At 47.4% G+C, this 19744-nt stretch overlaps 1 protein-coding gene across 1 annotated transcript; it reads left to right on the top strand.

The window, feature by feature from the left end:
* Positions 1–12792: 12792 nt before the first annotated feature.
* On the top strand, positions 12793–19507 carry LOC129823584 (60S ribosomal protein L37a). Its single transcript, XM_055882427.1, has 4 exons — positions 12793–12900; positions 13715–13843; positions 15956–16038; positions 19353–19507. Exons 1-4 carry the CDS (start codon positions 12898–12900, stop codon positions 19414–19416), a joined length of 279 nt encoding a protein of 92 aa, XP_055738402.1. The 5' UTR covers positions 12793–12897; the 3' UTR covers positions 19417–19507.
* The last annotated feature ends 237 nt before the right edge of the window (positions 19508–19744 follow it).

Here is a 19744-nt window from a genome sequence, read left to right as displayed (position 1 = left end):
AACCTATAGGTGTCTGTGGTAAACAGGAGATACAGACCACTAACCTATAGGTGTCTGTGGTAAACAGGAGATACAGACCACTAACCTATAGGTGTCTGTGGTAAACAGGAGATACAGACACTAACCTATAGGTGTCTGTGGTAAACAGGAGATACAGACCACTAACCTATAGGTGTCTGTGGTAAACAGGAGATACAGACCACTAACCTATAGGTGTCTGTGGTAAACAGGAGATCTGATACAGACCACTAACCTATAGGTGTCTGTGGTAAACAGGAGATATGATACAGACACTAACCTATAGGTGTCTGTGGTAAACAGGAGATACAGACACTAACCTATAGGTGTCTGTGGTAAACAGGAGATACAGACCACTAACCTATAGGTGTCTGTGGTAAACAGGAGATACAGACCACTAACCTATAGGTGTCTGTGGTAAACAGGAGATACAGACACTAACCTATAGGTGTCTGTGGTAAACAGGAGATACAGACCACTAACCTATAGGTGTCTGTGGTAAACAGGAGATCTGATACAGACCACTAACCTATAGGTGTCTGTGGTAAACAGGAGATATGATACAGACACTAACCTATAGGTGTCTGTGGTAAACAGGAGATACAGACCACTAACCTATAGGTGTCTGTGGTAAACAGGAGATATGATACAGACCACTAACCTATAGGTGTCTGTGGTAAACAGGAGATACAGACCACTAACCTATAGGTGTCTGTGGTAAACAGGAGATCTGATACAGACACTAACCTATAGGTGTCTGTGGTAAACAGGAGATACAGACCACTAACCTATAGGTGTCTGTGGTAAACAGGAGATCTGATACAGACACTAACCTATAGGTGTCTGTGGTAAACAGGAGATCTGATACAGACCACTAACCTATAGGTGTCTGTGGTAAACAGGAGATACAGACCACTAACCTATAGGTGTCTGTGGTAAACAGGAGATCTGATACAGACACTAACCTATAGGTGTCTGTGGTAAACAGGAGATACAGACCACTAACCTATAGGTGTCTGTGGTAAACAGGAGATCTGATACAGACACTAACCTATAGGTGTCTGTGGTAAACAGGAGATACAGACACTAACCTATAGGTGTCTGTGGTAAACAGGAGATACAGACCACTAACCTATAGGTGTCTGTGGTAAACAGGAGATACAGACACTAACCTATAGGTGTCTGTGGTAAACAGGAGATCTGATACAGACACTAACCTATAGGTGTCTTTGGTAAACAGGAGATACAGACACTAACCTATAGGTGTCTGTGGTAAACAGGAGATCTGATACAGACCACTAACCTATAGGTGTCTGTGGTAAACAGGAGATACAGACACTAACCTATAGGTGTCTGTGGTAAACAGGAGATACAGACACTAACCTATAGGTGTCTGTGGTAAACAGGAGATACAGACACTAACCTATAGGTGTCTGTAGTAAACAGGAGATCTGATACAGACACTAACCTATAGGTGTCTGTGGTAAACAGGAGATACAGACCACTAACCTATAGGTGTCTGTGGTAAACAGGAGATATGATACAGACACTAACCTATAGGTGTCTGTGGTAAACAGGAGATCTGATACAGACCACTAACCTATAGGTGTCTGTGGTAAACAGGAGATACAGACCACTAACCTATAGGTGTCTGTGGTAAACAGGAGATACAGACCACTAACCTATAGGTGTCTGTGGTAAACAGGAGATACAGACACTAACCTATAGGTGTCTGTGGTAAACAGGAGATACAGACCACTAACCTATAGGTGTCTGTAGTAAACAGGAGATACAGACCACTAACCTATAGGTGTCTGTGGTAAACAGGAGATACAGACACTAACCTATAGGTGTCTGTGGTAAACAGGAGATACAGACCACTAACCTATAGGTGTCTGTGGTAAACAGGAGATACAGACCACTAACCTATAGGTGTCTGTGGTAAACAGGAGATCTGATACAGACCACTAACCTATAGGTGTCTGTGGTAAACAGGAGATACAGACACTAACCTATAGGTGTCTGTGGTAAACAGGAGATCTGATACAGACACTAACCTATAGGTGTCTGTGGTAAACAGGAGATACAGACCACTAACCTATAGGTGTCTGTGGTAAACAGGAGATCTGATACAGACACTAACCTATAGGTGTCTGTGGTAAACAGGAGATACAGACCACTAACCTATAGGTGTCTGTGGTAAACAGGAGATCGGATACCTTTTGTTCTAGGAGATAATCTTCATTAGCTAAAGTCACGTTTTGTGAATTTTGAAGAATTTGATGTAATAATGAAAAACATAAACCACATAAAGGCTTGATAATAAATAAAGGTCATGCTAACTGACTGATATTATCTCAACCTGCGTTTATTCCAAAACCATTTTATTTTGCAATGAATTTTTCCAATTGGGATGGCTGACCGAACCAGAACGAACTAGGTTCTGGGTTTTATAGGACTGACTACAAGCTGGCGACCTTCCACGTAGCTAGCCAGCCAGCCAGCTAGCCAGCCAGCCAGCCAGCCAGCCAGCCAGCTAGCCAGCCAGCCAGCTAGCCAGCCAGCCATAGGTGTTGGATAGATGGTTAATCTGTTCCATTTATGAAAAGAGCGACAATTATCTCACAGTATTTTTTACTTATCCGATATTCACCCTCCGGCTGTGCAACATGTAGGGGTTATCTGAGTGATGCCTTTTCTGTCCCCAGGAAAATCACTTGTTATTTAGTGTAAAATGTGTATTCCAAAAGGCCAGGTGTCCTTCACCTTAAAAACACTCAAATATGGATCTTGATATTTAGACTCTTTTTTTTACCAGTGGATGTAGGCATTTTATTCATCACCTTCCACGAGAAATACAAGCCATAAAATATATATATATTTTTTTTAATTCCTCATTATTTTATAGTCCTAGTTAAATTCTCTCTCATCAACTACATTTCTTTCATGATGATTGTATTTATTGTTTTATTTAAGATTTTGTTTCTTTCACTTTCCACCCTGTTTGTTGTAATTCTCCTTTAAGAAAACAAGCCCTTCCTACAATGACACCACATTCAGGAAGTGTTGTAATTCTCCTTTAAGAAAACAAGCCCTTCCTACAATGACACCACATTCAGGAAGTGTTGTAATTCTCCTTTAAGAAAACAACCACTTCCTACAATGACACCACATTCAGGAAGTGTTGTAATTCTCCTTTAAGAAAACAAGCCCTTCCTACAATGACACCACATTCAGGAAGTGTTGTAATTCTCCTTTAAGAAAACAAGCCCTTCCTACAATGACACCACATTCAGGAAGTGTTGTAATTCTCCTTTAAGAAAACAACCCCTTCCTACAATGAGACCGCATTCAGGAAGTGTTGTAATTCTCCTTTAAGAAAACAAGCCCTTCCTACAATGACACCACATTCAGGAAGTGTTGTAATTCTCCTTTAAGAAAACAACCCTTTCCTACAATGACACCACATTCAGGAAGTGTCATAATTTCTTTGGTGGGAAAACAAAGGTACATAAATATAAACACTTAGATGTATCTATGTGTCCGTGTTCCATGTTGTTAGTCTATATTTACCACTCATTTCCACCCTGTCAGGCTAAATAATAGAGAAAAGTAACCACATTTCAAAAGACGTTGGAGCACGCCAAATTATAGAACCCCTGCCATGCCAAACATATGCATTCGCTTAACTACAGTTCATGGTGCAGATGAGAATGGTTTTGGCCATTTACCCCGTATGGATAAATTATTTAATTCGCTTGTTCTGTTAGAGTGGAGGGGCGGCAGGTAGCCTAGTGGTTAGAGTGGAGGGGCTGCAAGTAGCCTAGTGGTTAGAGTGTAGGGGCGGCAGGTAGCCTAGTGGTTAGAGTGTAGAGGCGGCAGGTAGCCTAGTGGTTAGAGTGTAGGGGTGGCAGGTAGCCTAGTGGTTAGAGTGTAGGGGCGGCAGGTAGCCTAGTGGTTAGAGTGGAGGGGCTGCAAGTAGCCTAGTGGTTAGAGGGTAGGGGGTGCAGGTAGCCTAGTGGTTAGAGTGTAGGGGCTGCAAGTAGCCTAGTGGTTAGAGTGGAGGGGCTGCAAGTAGCCTAGTGGTTAGAGTGGAGGGGAGGCAGGTAGCCTAGTGGTTAGAGTGGAGGGGCGGTAGGTAGCCTAGTGGTTAGAGTGTAGGGGTGGCAGGTAGCCTAGTGGTTAGAGTGTAGTGGGGGCAGGTAGCCTAGTGGTTAGAGTGTAGGGGCGGCAGGTAGCCTAGTGGTTAGAGTGGAGGGGCGGCAAGTAGCCTAGTGGTTAGAGTGTAGGGGCGGTAGGTAGCCTAGTGGTTAGAGTGTAGGGGTGGCAGGTAGCCTAGTGGTTAGAGTGTAGTGGGGGCAGGTAGCCTAGTGGTTAGAGTGTAGGGGCGGTAGGTAGCCTAGTGGTTAGAGTGTAGGGGGGGCAGGTAGCCTAGTGGTTAGAGTGTAGAGGTGGCAGGTAGCCTAGTGGTTAGAGTGGAGGGGAGGCAGGTAGCCTAGTGGTTAGAGGCAGGTAGCCTAGTGGTTAGAGTGTAGAGGTGGCAGGTAGCCTAGTGGTTAGAGTGGAGGGGAGGCAGGTAGCCTAGTGGTTAGAGTGTAGGGGCGGCAGGTAGCCTAGTGGTTAGAGTGGAGGGGAGGCAGGTAGCCTAGTGGTTAGAGGAAGGTAGCCTAGTGGTTAGAGTGTAGGGGCGGCAGGTAGCCTAGTGGTTAGAGTGGAGGGGAGGCAGGTAGCCTAGTGGTTAGAGTGTAGGGGCGGCAGGTAGCCTAGTGGTTAGAGTGTAGGGGCGGCAGGTAGCCTAGTGGTTAGAGTGTAGAGGTGGCAGGTAGTCTAGTGGTTAGAGTGTAGGGGTGGCAGGTAGTCTAGTGGTTAGAGTGTAGGGGCGGCAGGTACCCTAGTGGTTAGAGTGTAGGGGCGGCAGGTATCCTAGTGGTTAGAGTGTAGGGGCGGCAGGTAGCCTAGTGGTTAGAGTGTAGGGGCGGCAGGTATCCTAGTGGTTAGAGTGTAGGGGCGGCAGGTATCCTAGTGGTTAGAGTGTAGGGGCGGCAGGTAGCCTAGTGGTTAGAGTAGGGGGCGGCAGGTAGCCTAGTGGTTAGAGTGTAGGGGCGGCAGGTAGCCTAGTGGTTAGAGTGTAGAGGTGGCAGGTAGCCTAGTGGTTAGAGTGTAGGGGCGGCAGGTAGCCTAGTGGTTAGAGTGTAGAGGTGGCAGGTAGCCTAGTGGTTAGAGTGTAGGGGCGGCAGGTATCCTAGTGGTTAGAGTGTAGGGGCGGCAGGTAGCCTAGTGGTTAGAGTGTAGGGGCGGCAGGTAGCCTAGTGGTTAGAGTGTAGGGGCGGCAGGTAGCCTAGTGGTTAGAGTGTAGGGGCGGCAGGTAACCTAGTGGTTAGAGTGTAGGGGCGGCAGGTACCCTAGTGGTTAGAGTGTAGGGGCGGCAGGTATCCTAGTGGTTAGAGTGTAGGGGCGGCAGGTAGCCTAGTGGTTAGAGTGTAGGGGCGGCAGGTATCCTAGTGGTTAGAGTGTAGGGGCGGCAGGTATCCTAGTGGTTAGAGTGTAGGGGCGGCAGGTAGCCTAGTGGTTAGAGTAGGGGGCGGCAGGTAGCCTAGTGGTTAGAGTGTAGGGGCGGCAGGTAGCCTAGTGGTTAGAGTGTAGAGGTGGCAGGTAGCCTAGTGGTTAGAGTGTAGGGGCGGCAGGTAGCCTAGTGGTTAGAGTGTAGAGGTGGCAGGTAGCCTAGTGGTTAGAGTGTAGGGGCGGCAGGTATCCTAGTGGTTAGAGTGTAGGGGCGGCAGGTATCCTAGTGGTTAGAGTGTAGGGGCGGCAGGTAGCCTAGTGTAGGGGCGGCAGGTAGCCTAGTGGTTAGAGTGTAGGGGCGGCAGGTAGCCTAGTGTAGGGGCGGCAGGTAGCCTAGTGTAGGGGCGGCAGGTAGCCTAGTGGTTAGAGTGTAGGGGCGGCAGGTAGCCTAGTGTAGGGGCGGCAGGTAGCCTATAGGTTAGAGTGTAGGGGCGGCAGGTATCCTAGTGGTTAGAGTGTAGGGGCGGCAGGTAGCCTAGTGGTTAGAGTGTAGAGGTGGCAGGTAGCCTAGTGGTTAGAGTGGAGGGGAGGCAGGTAGCCTAGTGGTTAGAGTAGGGGGCGGCAGGTAGCCTAGTGGTTAGAGTGTAGGGGCGGCAGGTAGCCTAGTGGTTAGAGTGTAGGGGCGGCAGGTATCCTAGTGGTTAGAGTGTAGGGGCGGCAGGTATCCTAGTGGTTAGAGTGTAGGGAAGGCAGGTAGCCTAGTGGTTAGAGTAGGGGGCGGCAGGTAGCCTAGTGGTTAGAGTGTAGGGGCGGCAGGTAGCCTAGTGGTTAGAGTGTAGAGGTGGCAGGTAGCCTAGTGGTTAGAGTGTAGGGGCGGCAGGTATCCTAGTGGTTAGAGTGTAGGGAAGGCAGGTAGCCTAGTGGTTAGAGTAGGGGGCGGCAGGTAGCCTAGTGGTTAGAGTGTAGGGGCGGCAGGTAGCCTAGTGGTTAGAGTGTAGGGGCGGCAGGTAGCCTAGTGGTTAGAGTGTAGGGACGGCAGGTAGCCTAGTGGTTAGAGTGTAGGGGCGGCAGGTAGCCTAGTGGTTAGAGTGTAGGGGCGGCAGGTAGCCTAGTGGTTAGAGTGTAGGGGCGGCAGGTAGCCTAGTGGTTAGAGGGTAGGGGGGGCGGGTAGCCTAGTGTTTAGAGTGTAGGGGTGGCAGGTAGCCTAGTGGTTAGAGTGGAGGGGAGGCAGGTAGCCTAGTGGTTAGATGGTAGGGGGGGCAGGTAGCCTAGTGGTTAGAGTGGAGGGGCGGCAGGTAGCCTAGTGGTTAGAGTGTAGGGGCGGCAGGTAGCCTAGTGGTTAGAGGGTAGGGGCGGCAGGTACCCTAGTGGTTAGAGTGTAGGGACGGCAAGTAGCCTAGTGGTTAGAGCGTAGGGGCGGCAGGTAGCCTAGTGGTTAGAGTGTAGGGGCGGCAGGTAGCCTAGTGGTTAGAGTGTAGGGGCGGCAGGTAGCCTAGTGGTTAGAGCGTAGGGACGGCAGGTAGCCTAGTGGTTAGAGCGTAGGGGCGGCAGGTAGCCTAGTGGTTAGAGTGTAGGGGCGGCAGGTAGCCTAGTGGTTAGAGTGTAGGGGCGGCAGGTAGCCTAGTGGTTAGAGTGTAGGGACGGCAGGTAGCCTAGTGGTTAGAGTGTAGGGGCGGCAGGTAGCCTAGTGGTTAGAGTGTAGAGGCGGCAGGTAGCCTAGTGGTTAGAGTGTAGGGGCGGCAGGTAGCCTAGTGGTTAGAGTGTAGGGGCGGCAGGTAGCGTAGTGGTTAGAGTGTAGGGGCGGCAGGTAGCGTAGTGGTTAGAGTGTAGGGGCGGCAGGTAGCCTAGTGGTTAGAGTGTAGGGGGGGTAGGTAGCCTAGTGGTTAGAGTGTAGGGGGGGTAGGTAGCCTAGTGGTTAGAGTGTAGGGGCGGCAGGTAGCCTAGTGGTTAGAGTGTAGGGGCGGCAGGTAGCCTAGTGGTTAGAGTGTAGAGGTGGCAGGTAGTCTAGTGGTTAGAGTGTAGGGGCGGCAGGTGGCCTAGTGGTTAGAGTGTAGAGGCGGCAGGTAGCGTAGTGGTTAGAGTGTAGGGGCGGCAGGTAGCGTAGTGGTTAGAGTGTAGGGGCGGCAGGTAGCCTAGTGGTTAGAGTGTAGGGGGGGTAGGTAGCCTAGTGGTTAGAGTGTAGGGGGGGTAGGTAGCCTAGTGGTTAGAGTGTAGGGGCGGCAGGTAGCCTAGTGGTTAGAGTGTAGGGGCGGCAGGTAGCCTAGTGGTTAGAGTGTAGAGGTGGCAGGTAGTCTAGTGGTTAGAGTGTAGGGGCGGCAGGTAGCCTAGTGGTTAGAGTGTAGGGGCGGCAGGTAGCCTAGTGGTTAGAGTGTAGAGGTGGCAGGTAGTCTAGTGGTTAGAGTGTAGGGGCGGCAGGTGGCCTAGTGGTTAGAGTGTAGAGGCGGCAGGTAGCCTAGTGGTTAGAGGGTAGGGGGTGCAGGTAGCCTAGTGGTTAGAGTGTAGGGGCTGCAGGTAGCCTAGTGGTTAGAGTGTAGGGGCGGCAGGTAGCCTAGTGGTTAGAGTGTAGGGGCGGCAGGTAGCCTAGTGGTTAGAGTGGAGGGGCGGCAGGTAGCCTAGTGGTTAGAGTGGAGGGGTGGCAGGGTAGCCTAGTGGTTAGAGTGTAGGGACGGCAGGTAGCCTAGTGGTTAGAGTGTAGGGACGGCAGGTAGTCTAGTGGTTAGAGTGGAGGGGCTGCAGGTAGCCTAGTGGTTAGAGTGTAGGGGCGGTAGGTAGCCTAGTGGTTAGAGTGTAGGGGCGGCAGGTAGCCTAGTGGTTAGAGTGTAGGGGCGGCAGGTAGCCTAGTGGTTAGAGTGGAGGGGTGGCAGGTAGCCTAGTGATTAGAGCGTTGGGCCTGTAACTGAAAGGTTGTGAGATTGAATCCTTGAGCTGACAAGGTAAAAATGTGTCGTTCTGCCCCTGAACAAGGCAGTTAACCCACTGTTCCTAGGCTGTCATTGTAAATAAGAATTTGTTCTTAACTGACTTGCCTAGTTGAGTAAAGATAAACTATAAAAGCCAGATAATGGATGTAGTGGTTCATTACCGCCCTCTGCTGGATCATTCTGAGATTACACCATGAAATAGCACTGACATTTACAGTTGTTCATGTTGTTGGTGAGTCTATTTTGCCGGCTCCTTACTGTACTGTCAACTACAGTAAGATTACTGATTTGTAAATACAGAGCACAGCCAAAGACAGGTTTAGAAACTCTGGCACAAACATGCAGAGAACCACACATAGAACCATGGAGAGAACCACGCAGAGAACCATTCATAGAACCATGGAGAGAACATGCATAGAACCACGCAGAGAACCATTCATAGAACCACACAGAGAACCATGTAGAGAACCATGCAGAGAACCATGGAGAGAACCATGTAGAGAACCATGCAGAGAACCATGCAGAGAACCATGGAGAGAACCATGCAGAGAACCATGGAGAGAACCATGCAGAGAACCATGGAGAGAACCATGCAGAGAACCATGTAGAGAACCATGCAGAGAACCATGGAGAGAACCATGCAGAGAACCATGTAGAGAACCATGTAGAGAACCATGTAGAGAACCATGCAGAGAACCATGCAGAGAACCATCTAGAGAACCATGCAGAGAACCATGTAGAGAACCATGTAGAGAACCATGCAGAGAACCATGCAGAGAACCATGTAGAGAACCATGCAGAGAACCATGTAGAGAACCATGCAGAGAACCATGGAGAGAACCATGCAGAGAACCATGTAGAGAACCATGCAGAGAACCATGTAGAGAACCATGCAGAGAACCATGCAGAGAACCATTTAGAGAACCATTTAGAGAACCACACATAGAACCATTTAGAGAACCATGCAGAGAACCACGCATAGAACCATGCAGAGAACCACGCATAGAACCATGCAGAGAACCACTCAGAGAACCACGCATAGAACCATGCAGAGAACCACTCAGAGAACCACGCAGAGAACGCAACTTTCTCCGCCCGGATTGTTTGCTTTTGTGACATAATGGTGATCTCTCCTATAGACACACACTCTCCATTCTATTTCATATTTCTCCAGTATGACAACTCTTACATCTCACGCATTGAAAAGTACGTCTTTTATCATTTTAATTAGTCCAGTCAGCGAGTTAACTTTTCAACTGTGCTCCAAATCGTTCGAAAATAGTAGCATGCAGTTTAACATCACGAGTTTAACCTCTAACCTCTATCATTGTCCTGTCCAACCACAGCGCTGAGCCTACAGTTTAACCTCTAACCTCTATCATTGTCCTGTCCAACCACAGCGCTGAGCCTACAGTTTAACCTCTAACCTCTATCATTGTCCTGTCCAACCACAGCGCTGAGCCTGCAGTTTAACCTCTAACCTCTATCATTGTCCTGTCCAACCACAGCGCTGAGCCTACAGTTTAACCTCTAACCTCTATCATTGTCCTGTCCAACCACAGCACTGAGCCTACAGTTTAACCTCTAACCTCTATCATTGTCCTGTCCAACCACAGCGCTGAGCCTACAGTTTAACCTCTAACCTCTATCATTGTCCTGTCCAACCACAGCGCTGAGCCTACAGTTTAACCTCTAACCTCTATCATTGTCCTGTCCAACCACAGCGCTGAGCCTACAGTTTAACCTCTAACCTCTATCATTGTCCTGTCCAACCACAGCGCTGAGCCTGCAGTTTAACCTCTAACCTCTATCATTGTCCTGTCCAACCACAGCGCTGAGCCTACAGTTTAACCTCTAACCTCTATCATTGTCCTGTCCAACCACAGCACTGAGCCTACAGTTTAACCTCTAACCTCTATCATTGTCCTGTCCAACCACAGCGCTGAGCCTACAGTTTAACCTCTAACCTCTATCATTGTCCTGTCCAACCACAGCGCTGAGCCTACAGTTTAACCTCTAACCTCTATCATTGTCCTGTCCAACCACAGCACTGAGCCTGCAGTTTAACCTCTAACCTCTATCATTGTCCTGTCCAACCACAGCGCTGAGCCTGCAGTTTAACCTCTAACCTCTATCATTGTCCTGTCCAACCACAGCACTGAGAGCGGTAGTGTATATATATACATAAACTGGGTGGTTCGAGCCCTGAATGCTGATTGGCTGACAGCTGTGGTATATCAGACCGTATACAATGGGTATGACAAAACATTTATTTTTTACTGCTCTAATTACGTTGGTAACCAGTATACAATAGCATTAAGACAGCTAGGGGGTTTGTGGTATATCGCCAATATACCATGACTAAAGACTAGCCCTTAGCCATGGTATATTGGCCATATATCACACCCCCTCAGGCCTTACTGCTTAAATATATATACAGTTGAAGTCGGACGTTTACATACACTTAGGTTGGAGTCATTAAAACTCGTTTTTCAACCACTCCACAAATTTCTTGTTAACAAACTATAGTTTTGGCAAGTCGGTTAGGACATCTACTTTGTGCATGACACAAGTAATTTTTCCAACAATTGTTGACAGACAGATTATTTCACTTATAATTCACTGTATCACACTTCCAGCGGGTCAGAAGTTTACATACATTAAGTTGACTGTGCCTTTAAACAGCTTGGAAAATTCCAGAAAATGATGTCATGGCTTTAGAGGCTTCTGATAGGCTAATTGACATAATTTGAGTCAATTGGAGGTGTACCTGTGGATGTATTTCAAGGCCTACCTTCAAACTCAATGCCTCTTTGCTTGACATCATGGGAAAATCAAAAGAAATCAGCCAGAAAGACCTCAGAAAAATAATTGTAGACCTCCACAAGTCTGCTTCATCCTTGGGAGCAATTTACAAACGGCTGAAGGTACCACGTTCATCTGTACAAACAATAGTACGCAAGTATAAACACCATGGGTCCACGCAGCCGTCATACCGCTCAGGAAGGAGACGCGTTCTGTCTCCTAGAGATGAACATACTTTGGTACGAAAAGTGCAAATCAATCCCAGAACAACATCAAAGGACCTTGTGAAGATGCTGGAGGAAACGGGTACAAAAGTATCTATATCCAAAGTAAAACGAGTCCTATATCGACATAACATGAAAGGCCGCTCAGCAAGGAAGAAGCCACTGCTCCAAAACTGCCATAAAAAAGCCAGACTACGGTTTGCAACTGCACATGGGGACAATCATCGTACTTTTTGGAGAAATGTCCTCTGGTCTGATGAAACAAAAATAGAAATGTTTAGCCATAATGACCATTGTTATGTTTGGAGGAAAAAGGGGATGCTTGCAAGCTGAAGAACACCATCCCAACCGTGAAGCACGGGGGTGGCAGCATCATGTTGTGGGGGTGCTTTGCTGCAGGAGGGACTGGTTCACTTCACAAAATCGATGCCTTCATGAGGATGGAATATTATGTGGATATATTGAAGGAACATCAAGACCTCAATCAGGAAGTTGAAGCTTGGTCGCAAATGGGTCTTCCAAATGGACAATGACCCCAAGCATACTTCCAAAGTTGTGGCAAAATGGCTTAAGGACAACAAAGTCAAGGTATTGGAGTGGCCATCACAAAGCCCTGACCTCAATCCTATAGAACATTTGTGGGCAGAACTGAAAAAGCGTGTGCGAGCAAGGAGGCCTACAAACCTGACTCAGTTACACCAGCTCTGTCAGGAGGAATGGGCCAGAATTCAACCAACTTATTGTGGGAAGCTTGTGGAAGGCTACCTGAAACGTTTGACCCAAGTTAATCAATTTAAAGGCAATGTTACCAAATACTAATTGAGTGCATGTAATCTTCTGACCCACTGGGAATGTGATGAAAGAAATGAAAGCTGAAATAAATCATTCTCTCTACTATTATTCTGACATTTCACATTCTTAAAATAAAGTGGTGAACCTAACTGACCTAAAACAGGGAATTTTTACTAGGATTAAAAGTCAGGAATTATGAAACTGAGTTTAAATGTATTTGGCTAAGGTGTATGTAAACTTCTGACTTCAACTATATATACATACATAGCTACAGCTTTTATGACATTATTAACATTAGAATTCTGTGTGTATTATGGCTATAATGTACATGGACAGTTTGATTATTTTATTCATTTATTTTCATTTGGTTCAATAAAAACTATCTGGCTGTTTTTATCTAATTATAGGAAAACAAACATTTACTAGATCTATATTCCTCTAGTGATTTATCACTTGTAGACCCAAAACTAAATTTTAAAATATTTGTAAGTATTTTTGTAACTACTTTTCCCTCTCAACTGGGCTCAGAAGGCCCAGAACAGCGCCGACATCCCACAATGCAACACGTTCCACAGGGGTAAATTGCGCCTGCGACCTCAGCTCTTCCTCTTTGGACCTACGTCTCTTCAGCTACAATGGTGAGCCCAAAATGTTCTCGTCCTAATCCACACCAATCTATCTAATCCAAAGCGAATAATTGTAGAATAAATGATCTGAAGGCCTCTATATATAATTCGCCATTAGATCCACAAGTTATTACAGATATTATTGTGAACAAAATGCAAAATATATCATTTTTTGTGTGTTCGCATACCTGATAGTCGTAGCAATGGCCGCCCATTACGTGCATGGCTTTCGGCTTGGCGTCAGTTTTCTGGCTGGCTGAAACTGTACTGCTAGCAAGCTACAGCGGAGTGTTGTGTGTTTTTTGTAATATTACAACAGTCACCAGACCCAAAGCATGGTCCGTGTCAATAACTCGTTATAAGCAAGCAGCTAGCCTTTTCTAGCATGCTAATCTGCGAAGGCTAGTTGCTTGCCTACACTCCCAGTCCGTCCTCGCTGCTTTCACTAGAGGCGGCGGCGTGGCTAATGCTAGCTAACTAATATTCGGAGAAATGCCGGTAACGTTATTCCAGAGTGTGGTTGTCAGACGTTTTGCTGTACCGTCTTTTGCTTTCTCTATGCCGAGAAGTCAACGGGAGCGTTAGTTGAGTGCATGGGCTTTTTGTCTACAACTTGGCTAATCGTTAACTTTACGGTTCTGTAATGTTGCTTAGGAAGAGACTGTCGTTGCCGTGGCTAGTCAAGTTGGTTGAATGTTTTGGCATGGCCTCTGTTTAGATATGCGTCTGTGTTTGGGAGAGCTATTTCCGATCACAGTAAGGTGGGATTTGCTAAACTTTGAGAGTTCTGTATGAAATAATTGTATTTAATGATGTTCTTCCTCAGGCCAAGCGCACCAAGAAGGTGGGGATTGTGGGTAAATACGGCACGCGTTACGGCGCGTCGCTCAGGAAGATGGTGAAGAAGATTGAGATCAGCCAGCACGCCAAGTATACCTGCTCCTTCTGTGGCAAGGTACAGTCCACACCTCTAACACATACAGCCAGTACACCTGCTCCTTCTGTGGCAAGGTACAGTCCACACCTCTATACAGCCAGTACACCTGCTCCTTCTGTGGCAAGGTACAGTCCACACCTCTAACACATACAGCCAGTACACCTGCTCCTTCTGTGGCAAGGTACAGTCCACACCTCTAACACATACAGCCAGTACACCTGCTCCTTCTGTGGCAAGGTACGGTCCACACCTCTAACACATACAGCCAATACACCTGCTCCTTCTGTGGCAAGGTACAGTCCACACCTCTATACAGCCAGTATACCTGCTCCTTCTGTGGCAAGGTACAGTCCACACCTCTAACACATACAGCCAGTACACCTGCTCCTTCTGTGGCAAGGTACAGTCCACACCTCTATACAGCCAGTACACCTGCTCCTTCTGTGGCAAGGTACAGTCCACACCTCTATACAGCCAGTACACCTGCTCCTTCTGTGGCAAGGTACAGTCCACACCTCTAACACATACAGCCAGGATACCTGCTCCTTCTGTGGCAAGGTACAGTCCACACCTCTATACAGCCAGTACACCTGCTCCTTCTGTGGCAAGGTACAGTCCACACCTCTATACAGCCAGTACACCTGCTCCTTCTGTGGCAAGGTACAGTCCACACCTCTATACAGCCAGTACACCTGCTCCTTCTGTGGCAAGGTACGGTCCACACCTCTAACACATACAGCCAGTACACCTGCTCCTTCTGTGGCAAGGTACGGTCCACACCTCTAACACATACAGCCAGTACACCTGCTCCTTCTGTGGCAAGGTACGGTCCACACCTCTATACAGCCAGTACACCTGCTCCTTCTGTGGCAAGGTACAGTCCACACCTCTATACAGCCAGTACACCTGCTCCTTCTGTGGCAAGGTACAGTCCACACCTCTATACAGCCAGTACACCTGCTCCTTCTGTGGCAAGGTACAGTCCACACCTCTAACACATACAGCCAGTACACCTGCTCCTTCTGTGGCAAGGTACAGTCCACACCTCTAACACATACAGCCAGTACACCTGCTCCTTCTGTGGCAAGGTACGGTCCACACCTCTAACACATACAGCCAATACACCTGCTCCTTCTGTGGCAAGGTACAGTCCACACCTCTATACAGCCAGTATACCTGCTCCTTCTGTGGCAAGGTACAGTCCACACCTCTAACACATACAGCCAGTACACCTGCTCCTTCTGTGGCAAGGTACAGTCCACACCTCTATACAGCCAGTACACCTGCTCCTTCTGTGGCAAGGTACGGTCCACACCTCTATACAGCCAATACACCTGCTCCTTCTGTGGCAAGGTACGGTCCACACCTCTAACACATACAGCCAATACACCTGCTCCTTCTGTGGCAAGGTACAGTCCACACCTCTATACAGCCAGTATACCTGCTCCTTCTGTGGCAAGGTACAGTCCACACCTCTATACAGCCAGTACACCTGCTCCTTCTGTGGCAAGGTACAGTCCACACCTCTAACACATACAGCCAGTACACCTGCTCCTTCTGTGGCAAGGTACAGTCCACACCTCTATACAGCCAATACACCTGCTCCTTCTGTGGCAAGGTACGGTCCACACCTCTAACACATACAGCCAATACACCTGCTCCTTCTGTGGCAAGGTACAGTCCACACCTCTATACAGCCAGTATACCTGCTCCTTCTGTGGCAAGGTACAGTCCACACCTCTATACAGCCAGTACACCTGCTCCTTCTGTGGCAAGGTACAGTCCACACCTCTAACACATACAGCCAGTACACCTGCTCCTTCTGTGGCAAGGTACAGTCCACACCTCTAACACATACAGCCAGTACACCTGCTCCTTCTGTGGCAAGGTACAGTCCACACCTCTAACACATACAGCCAGTATACCTGCTCCTTCTGTGGCAAGGTACAGTCCACACCTCTATACAGCCAGTACACCTGCTCCTTCTGTGGCAAGGTACAGTCCACACCTCTATACAGCCAGTACACCTGCTCCTTCTGTGGCAAGGTACAGTCCTGCAAAACTGTTCCTGGTGTGTTAATAACGGGACAGAACGGTTAATAACGGGACCTAATTGTTTTTAATCTTCAGACCAAGATGAAGAGGAGGGCTGTTGGTATCTGGCACTGTGGGTCCTGTATGAAGACTGTCGCAGGAGGTGCCTGGACGTACAAGTAAGTAGCGCTGTGTGGACGAGAGGGTCCGGACTGTGGGTGTTCCTGGTCGATTCTCCCTCTCAGATCTGTTTGCTGTCTATCCTCTAGCCCTCCAGACTAGAACTAGCGGGTAACGTTTACGTTTTAGTCATTTAGCAGATGCTCTTTTATCCAGAGCAACTTCCTGTTCATCTTCCGATGGCTAGGTGAGATCCATGTCAGTCATAGTAAGAGGGAACAGTCAGGTTCTGCAGGTGTTAGTTCACAAGAGGCTTTCTGGGGGGGGGGTTCTACAATGCTGTTTGTAGAGGTAGGGTTTTGTGTGCTTTTGGAAGATGGGCAGGAACTCTGCTGTACTAGCTTCAGGAGGAGGCTGATAACACCATTGAGGTGCCAGAACAGAAAGACTGGTGGCTTTCTTTGCCGATCTGGAAACAATGTTCCAGCAGGACTGGAACTAAAGCCTGCACCCTCAATAGTCCATCGTTGGTCTAATGCTGTTTTCACATGTCTCTCGCTCCTACAGAAGGTCAGAGAAGAATCAGCCGCACAAAAAGCTTATTACTCTCATATGTAGTGCACATGTTTGTTTACGTCCCTGTTAGGGAGCATTTGTCCTTTGCCAAGATAATCCATCCACCTGACGGGCACGCCGAAGAAGTGTGCTCTCGTGGATGAATCTCGGTTTCAACTGTACCGGGCAGACGGCGTGTACGGCGGCGTGTGGATGAGCGGTTTGTTGACGTCAATGTTGTGAACAGAGTGACCCGTGTGGTTATGGTATTGGGGCAGGCGTAAACTACCCACAAACAACACAATAGCATTTTATCTATGGCAATTTGAATGCCCAGAGATACTGTGATGAGATCCTGAGGCCCATTGTCGTGCCATTCATCCTCCGCCATCACCTCATGTTTCAGCATGATAATGCACGGCCTCATGTCACAAAGATCTGTACACAACCCCTGGAAGCTGAAAATGTCCCAGTTCTTCCACGATCCGCATACTTACCAGAACCAGAAATGTCACGTGTTAAGCATGTTTGGGATGCTCTGGATCGACGTGAACGACAGCGTGTTCCAGTTCCCGCCAATATCCAGCTACTTCACACAGACATTGAAGAAGAGTGGAACAACATTCCACAGGCCCCGATCAGCAGCCTGATCAACTCAATGTGAAGGAGATGTCGCGCTGCGTGAGGCAAATGGTGGTCACACCAGATACTGACTGGTTTTCTGATCCACAACCCTACCTTTTTTTAAAGGTTTCTGTGACCAACAGATTCATATCTAAATTCCCAGTCATGTGAAATCCATAGATTAGGACCTAAATTATTATTATTATTTTTTCAATCGACTTATTTCCTTACATGAACTGCCTCAGTAAAGTCTTTGAAATGGTCTGTATTTTGTTCCGTGTGACTATACCACTGGGACATGACTGTTGGGAGAAGATGGAGTCATGTGGGCCCTGTTGAAATAGTTTAGAAGCACATATTTTGTTCCTTCACCGTTTTGTAGGAAGGACTCTGCCATCTGTCAGTCATATCAGTTCGGTGATTTGTCCTCGGAAAGACGTGTTGAGTTCTAGCAGTGTTTCCGCTGCAGTCATTTTAGCTGTGGCGCTGCACAATGGTGAAATCCACTACGCCCCCAAAACTATGAGGAAACCAGGCAACCCCATAGTAGTACAGTTTATCTATTCACCCAAGTCGACTGGCTTGTTCTATGCGTGAGAATTTGTGAGTCATGATTTAGGCTAATAAAATTAACTTAAATGGATAAGAGCTTTTAGAGAAGGCTGTGTCCCATTTCTTTGCATGGGGGAGAAATGTGGCCTAAACACACTAAATGTAATTCTACTACACTTTGACGTTAGTATAACTTGATTTTAATACAACACATTACAGCCTATTCTGCTGTCATTGACAAACAGATCTTTAAAAACTACATTGACCCCTTGATTTTTCCCTCCCCGCACATTTTGTTACGTTATGACCCTACAAGCTTGGCACACCTGTATTTGTGGAGTTTCTCCCATTTCTTCTCTGCAGATCCTCTCAACCTCTGTCGGGTTGGAAGTGTCGCTGCACAGCTATATTCGGGTCTCTCCAGAGATGTTAGATCGGGTTCAAATCTGGGGTCTGAAAATTCAGAATAAAATAGCTAAATGACCTTAAACAATTCCATATAGCTTAGTAGAACCCCCCCCCCGGCTTCGACTCGTGGGGGGGGGGGCTGGATTGCTGTCAATCCTATTTATATGAAGCTACCTACATATAAACATACTAACCACATACCCGTGTGCTACACATCCCGGTGCCGCCACCTGCTCCGATCGTTACTTCCGTTGCTATCCATGCAGGAAATGCGCCCGGCTGCGATGCTGCTTTGGAGAATCTATTCACTTTAATTTAAAAAAAATGTTTTATTCGTACCCAGACATAAGGACCATCCCACCTGTGAATATTATGGTCAGAAATGCTAATTTTGACCTTGAGAGAACAACTAAACTTAAGTTAGCTAGCTGTTTACTAATGCACAGGAAGTTCTTCGGAGTTCCAGGGTTCACTTCCACTCCTCAAAAAACCATTAAAAGGTCTATACTATAACAAACGCAACAATTTCTACTTATTTTACAGAGTCACAGTATGTAAGGAAATTAGTCAATTGAAATACATTCATAAAGCCTTAGTCTATGGATTTCACATGACTGGGCAGGGGTACAGCCATGGGTGTGCCTTGGCTGGCATAGGCCCTGCCACTGGGGAGCCAATCAGAATGTTGGGCTATATCACACACACTGCTCAGCCGCCCCCCCCCCCAGACAATCCCGCAGGTGAAGAAGCCAGATGTGGAGGTTAGGCAAGCTGCCAAATTCTCTAATGTTGGAGGCTTATGGTAGAGAAATTAACATTAAATTCTCTGGCAACATCTCTTGTGGACATTCCTGCAGTAAGCGTGGCGATTGCAGACTCCCTCAACTTGACATCTGTGGCATTGTGTCGTGTGACAAAACTGCTCATTTTAGTTGCCTTTTTAATGTCCCCAGCACAAGGTGCACCTGTGTAATGATCATGCTGTTTAATCAGCTTCTTGATATGCCTCATCTGACAGTTGGATGAATTATCTTGGCAAAGGACACATGCTCCCTAACAGGGATGTAAACAAATTTGTGAACAAAATGTAAAGCTTTTTGTGTGTTTAGTTAATGTCAGGATTGATGTTTTGCTCATAACATGGGGACCAACACTTTACATGTTGCGTTTTTTATATTTTAAGTTCGGTGTAAATTGTTCCCCTCTGTACTAAACCATTGTTCCTGTGTTCCAGCACGACGTCTGCCGTCACAGTGAAGTCGGCCATCAGGAGACTGAAGGAGCTGAAGGACCAGTAAAGGGTTACTGGAGGACCTGACTGTAGTTTATGCCGAGCTGGACGCTGCCTCGTCAAACATCCACCACAATAAAAAGCAGTCGAGAGAGGAACGTCTGAGTCTCTGTTACTATGTTGTCTTGCTGATTTACTTCTACGTTTTTCATTTAGCAGACTCTCTTATCCAGAGACACTACAGTAGGGAGTCATTTAGCAGACTCTCTGATCCAGAGTCACTACAGTAGTGAGTCATTTAGCAGACTCTGATCCAGAGCCACTGCAGTAGTGAGTCATTTAGCAGACTCTCTGATCCAGAGCCACTACAGTAGGGAGTCATTTAGCAGACTCTC

This window comes from Salvelinus fontinalis, chromosome 26 (assembly GCF_029448725.1).
Source record: "Salvelinus fontinalis isolate EN_2023a chromosome 26, ASM2944872v1, whole genome shotgun sequence".
Taxonomy (NCBI): Eukaryota; Metazoa; Chordata; class Actinopteri; order Salmoniformes; family Salmonidae; genus Salvelinus; species Salvelinus fontinalis.
This window is presented reverse-complemented; position numbering and strand designations above follow the sequence as displayed.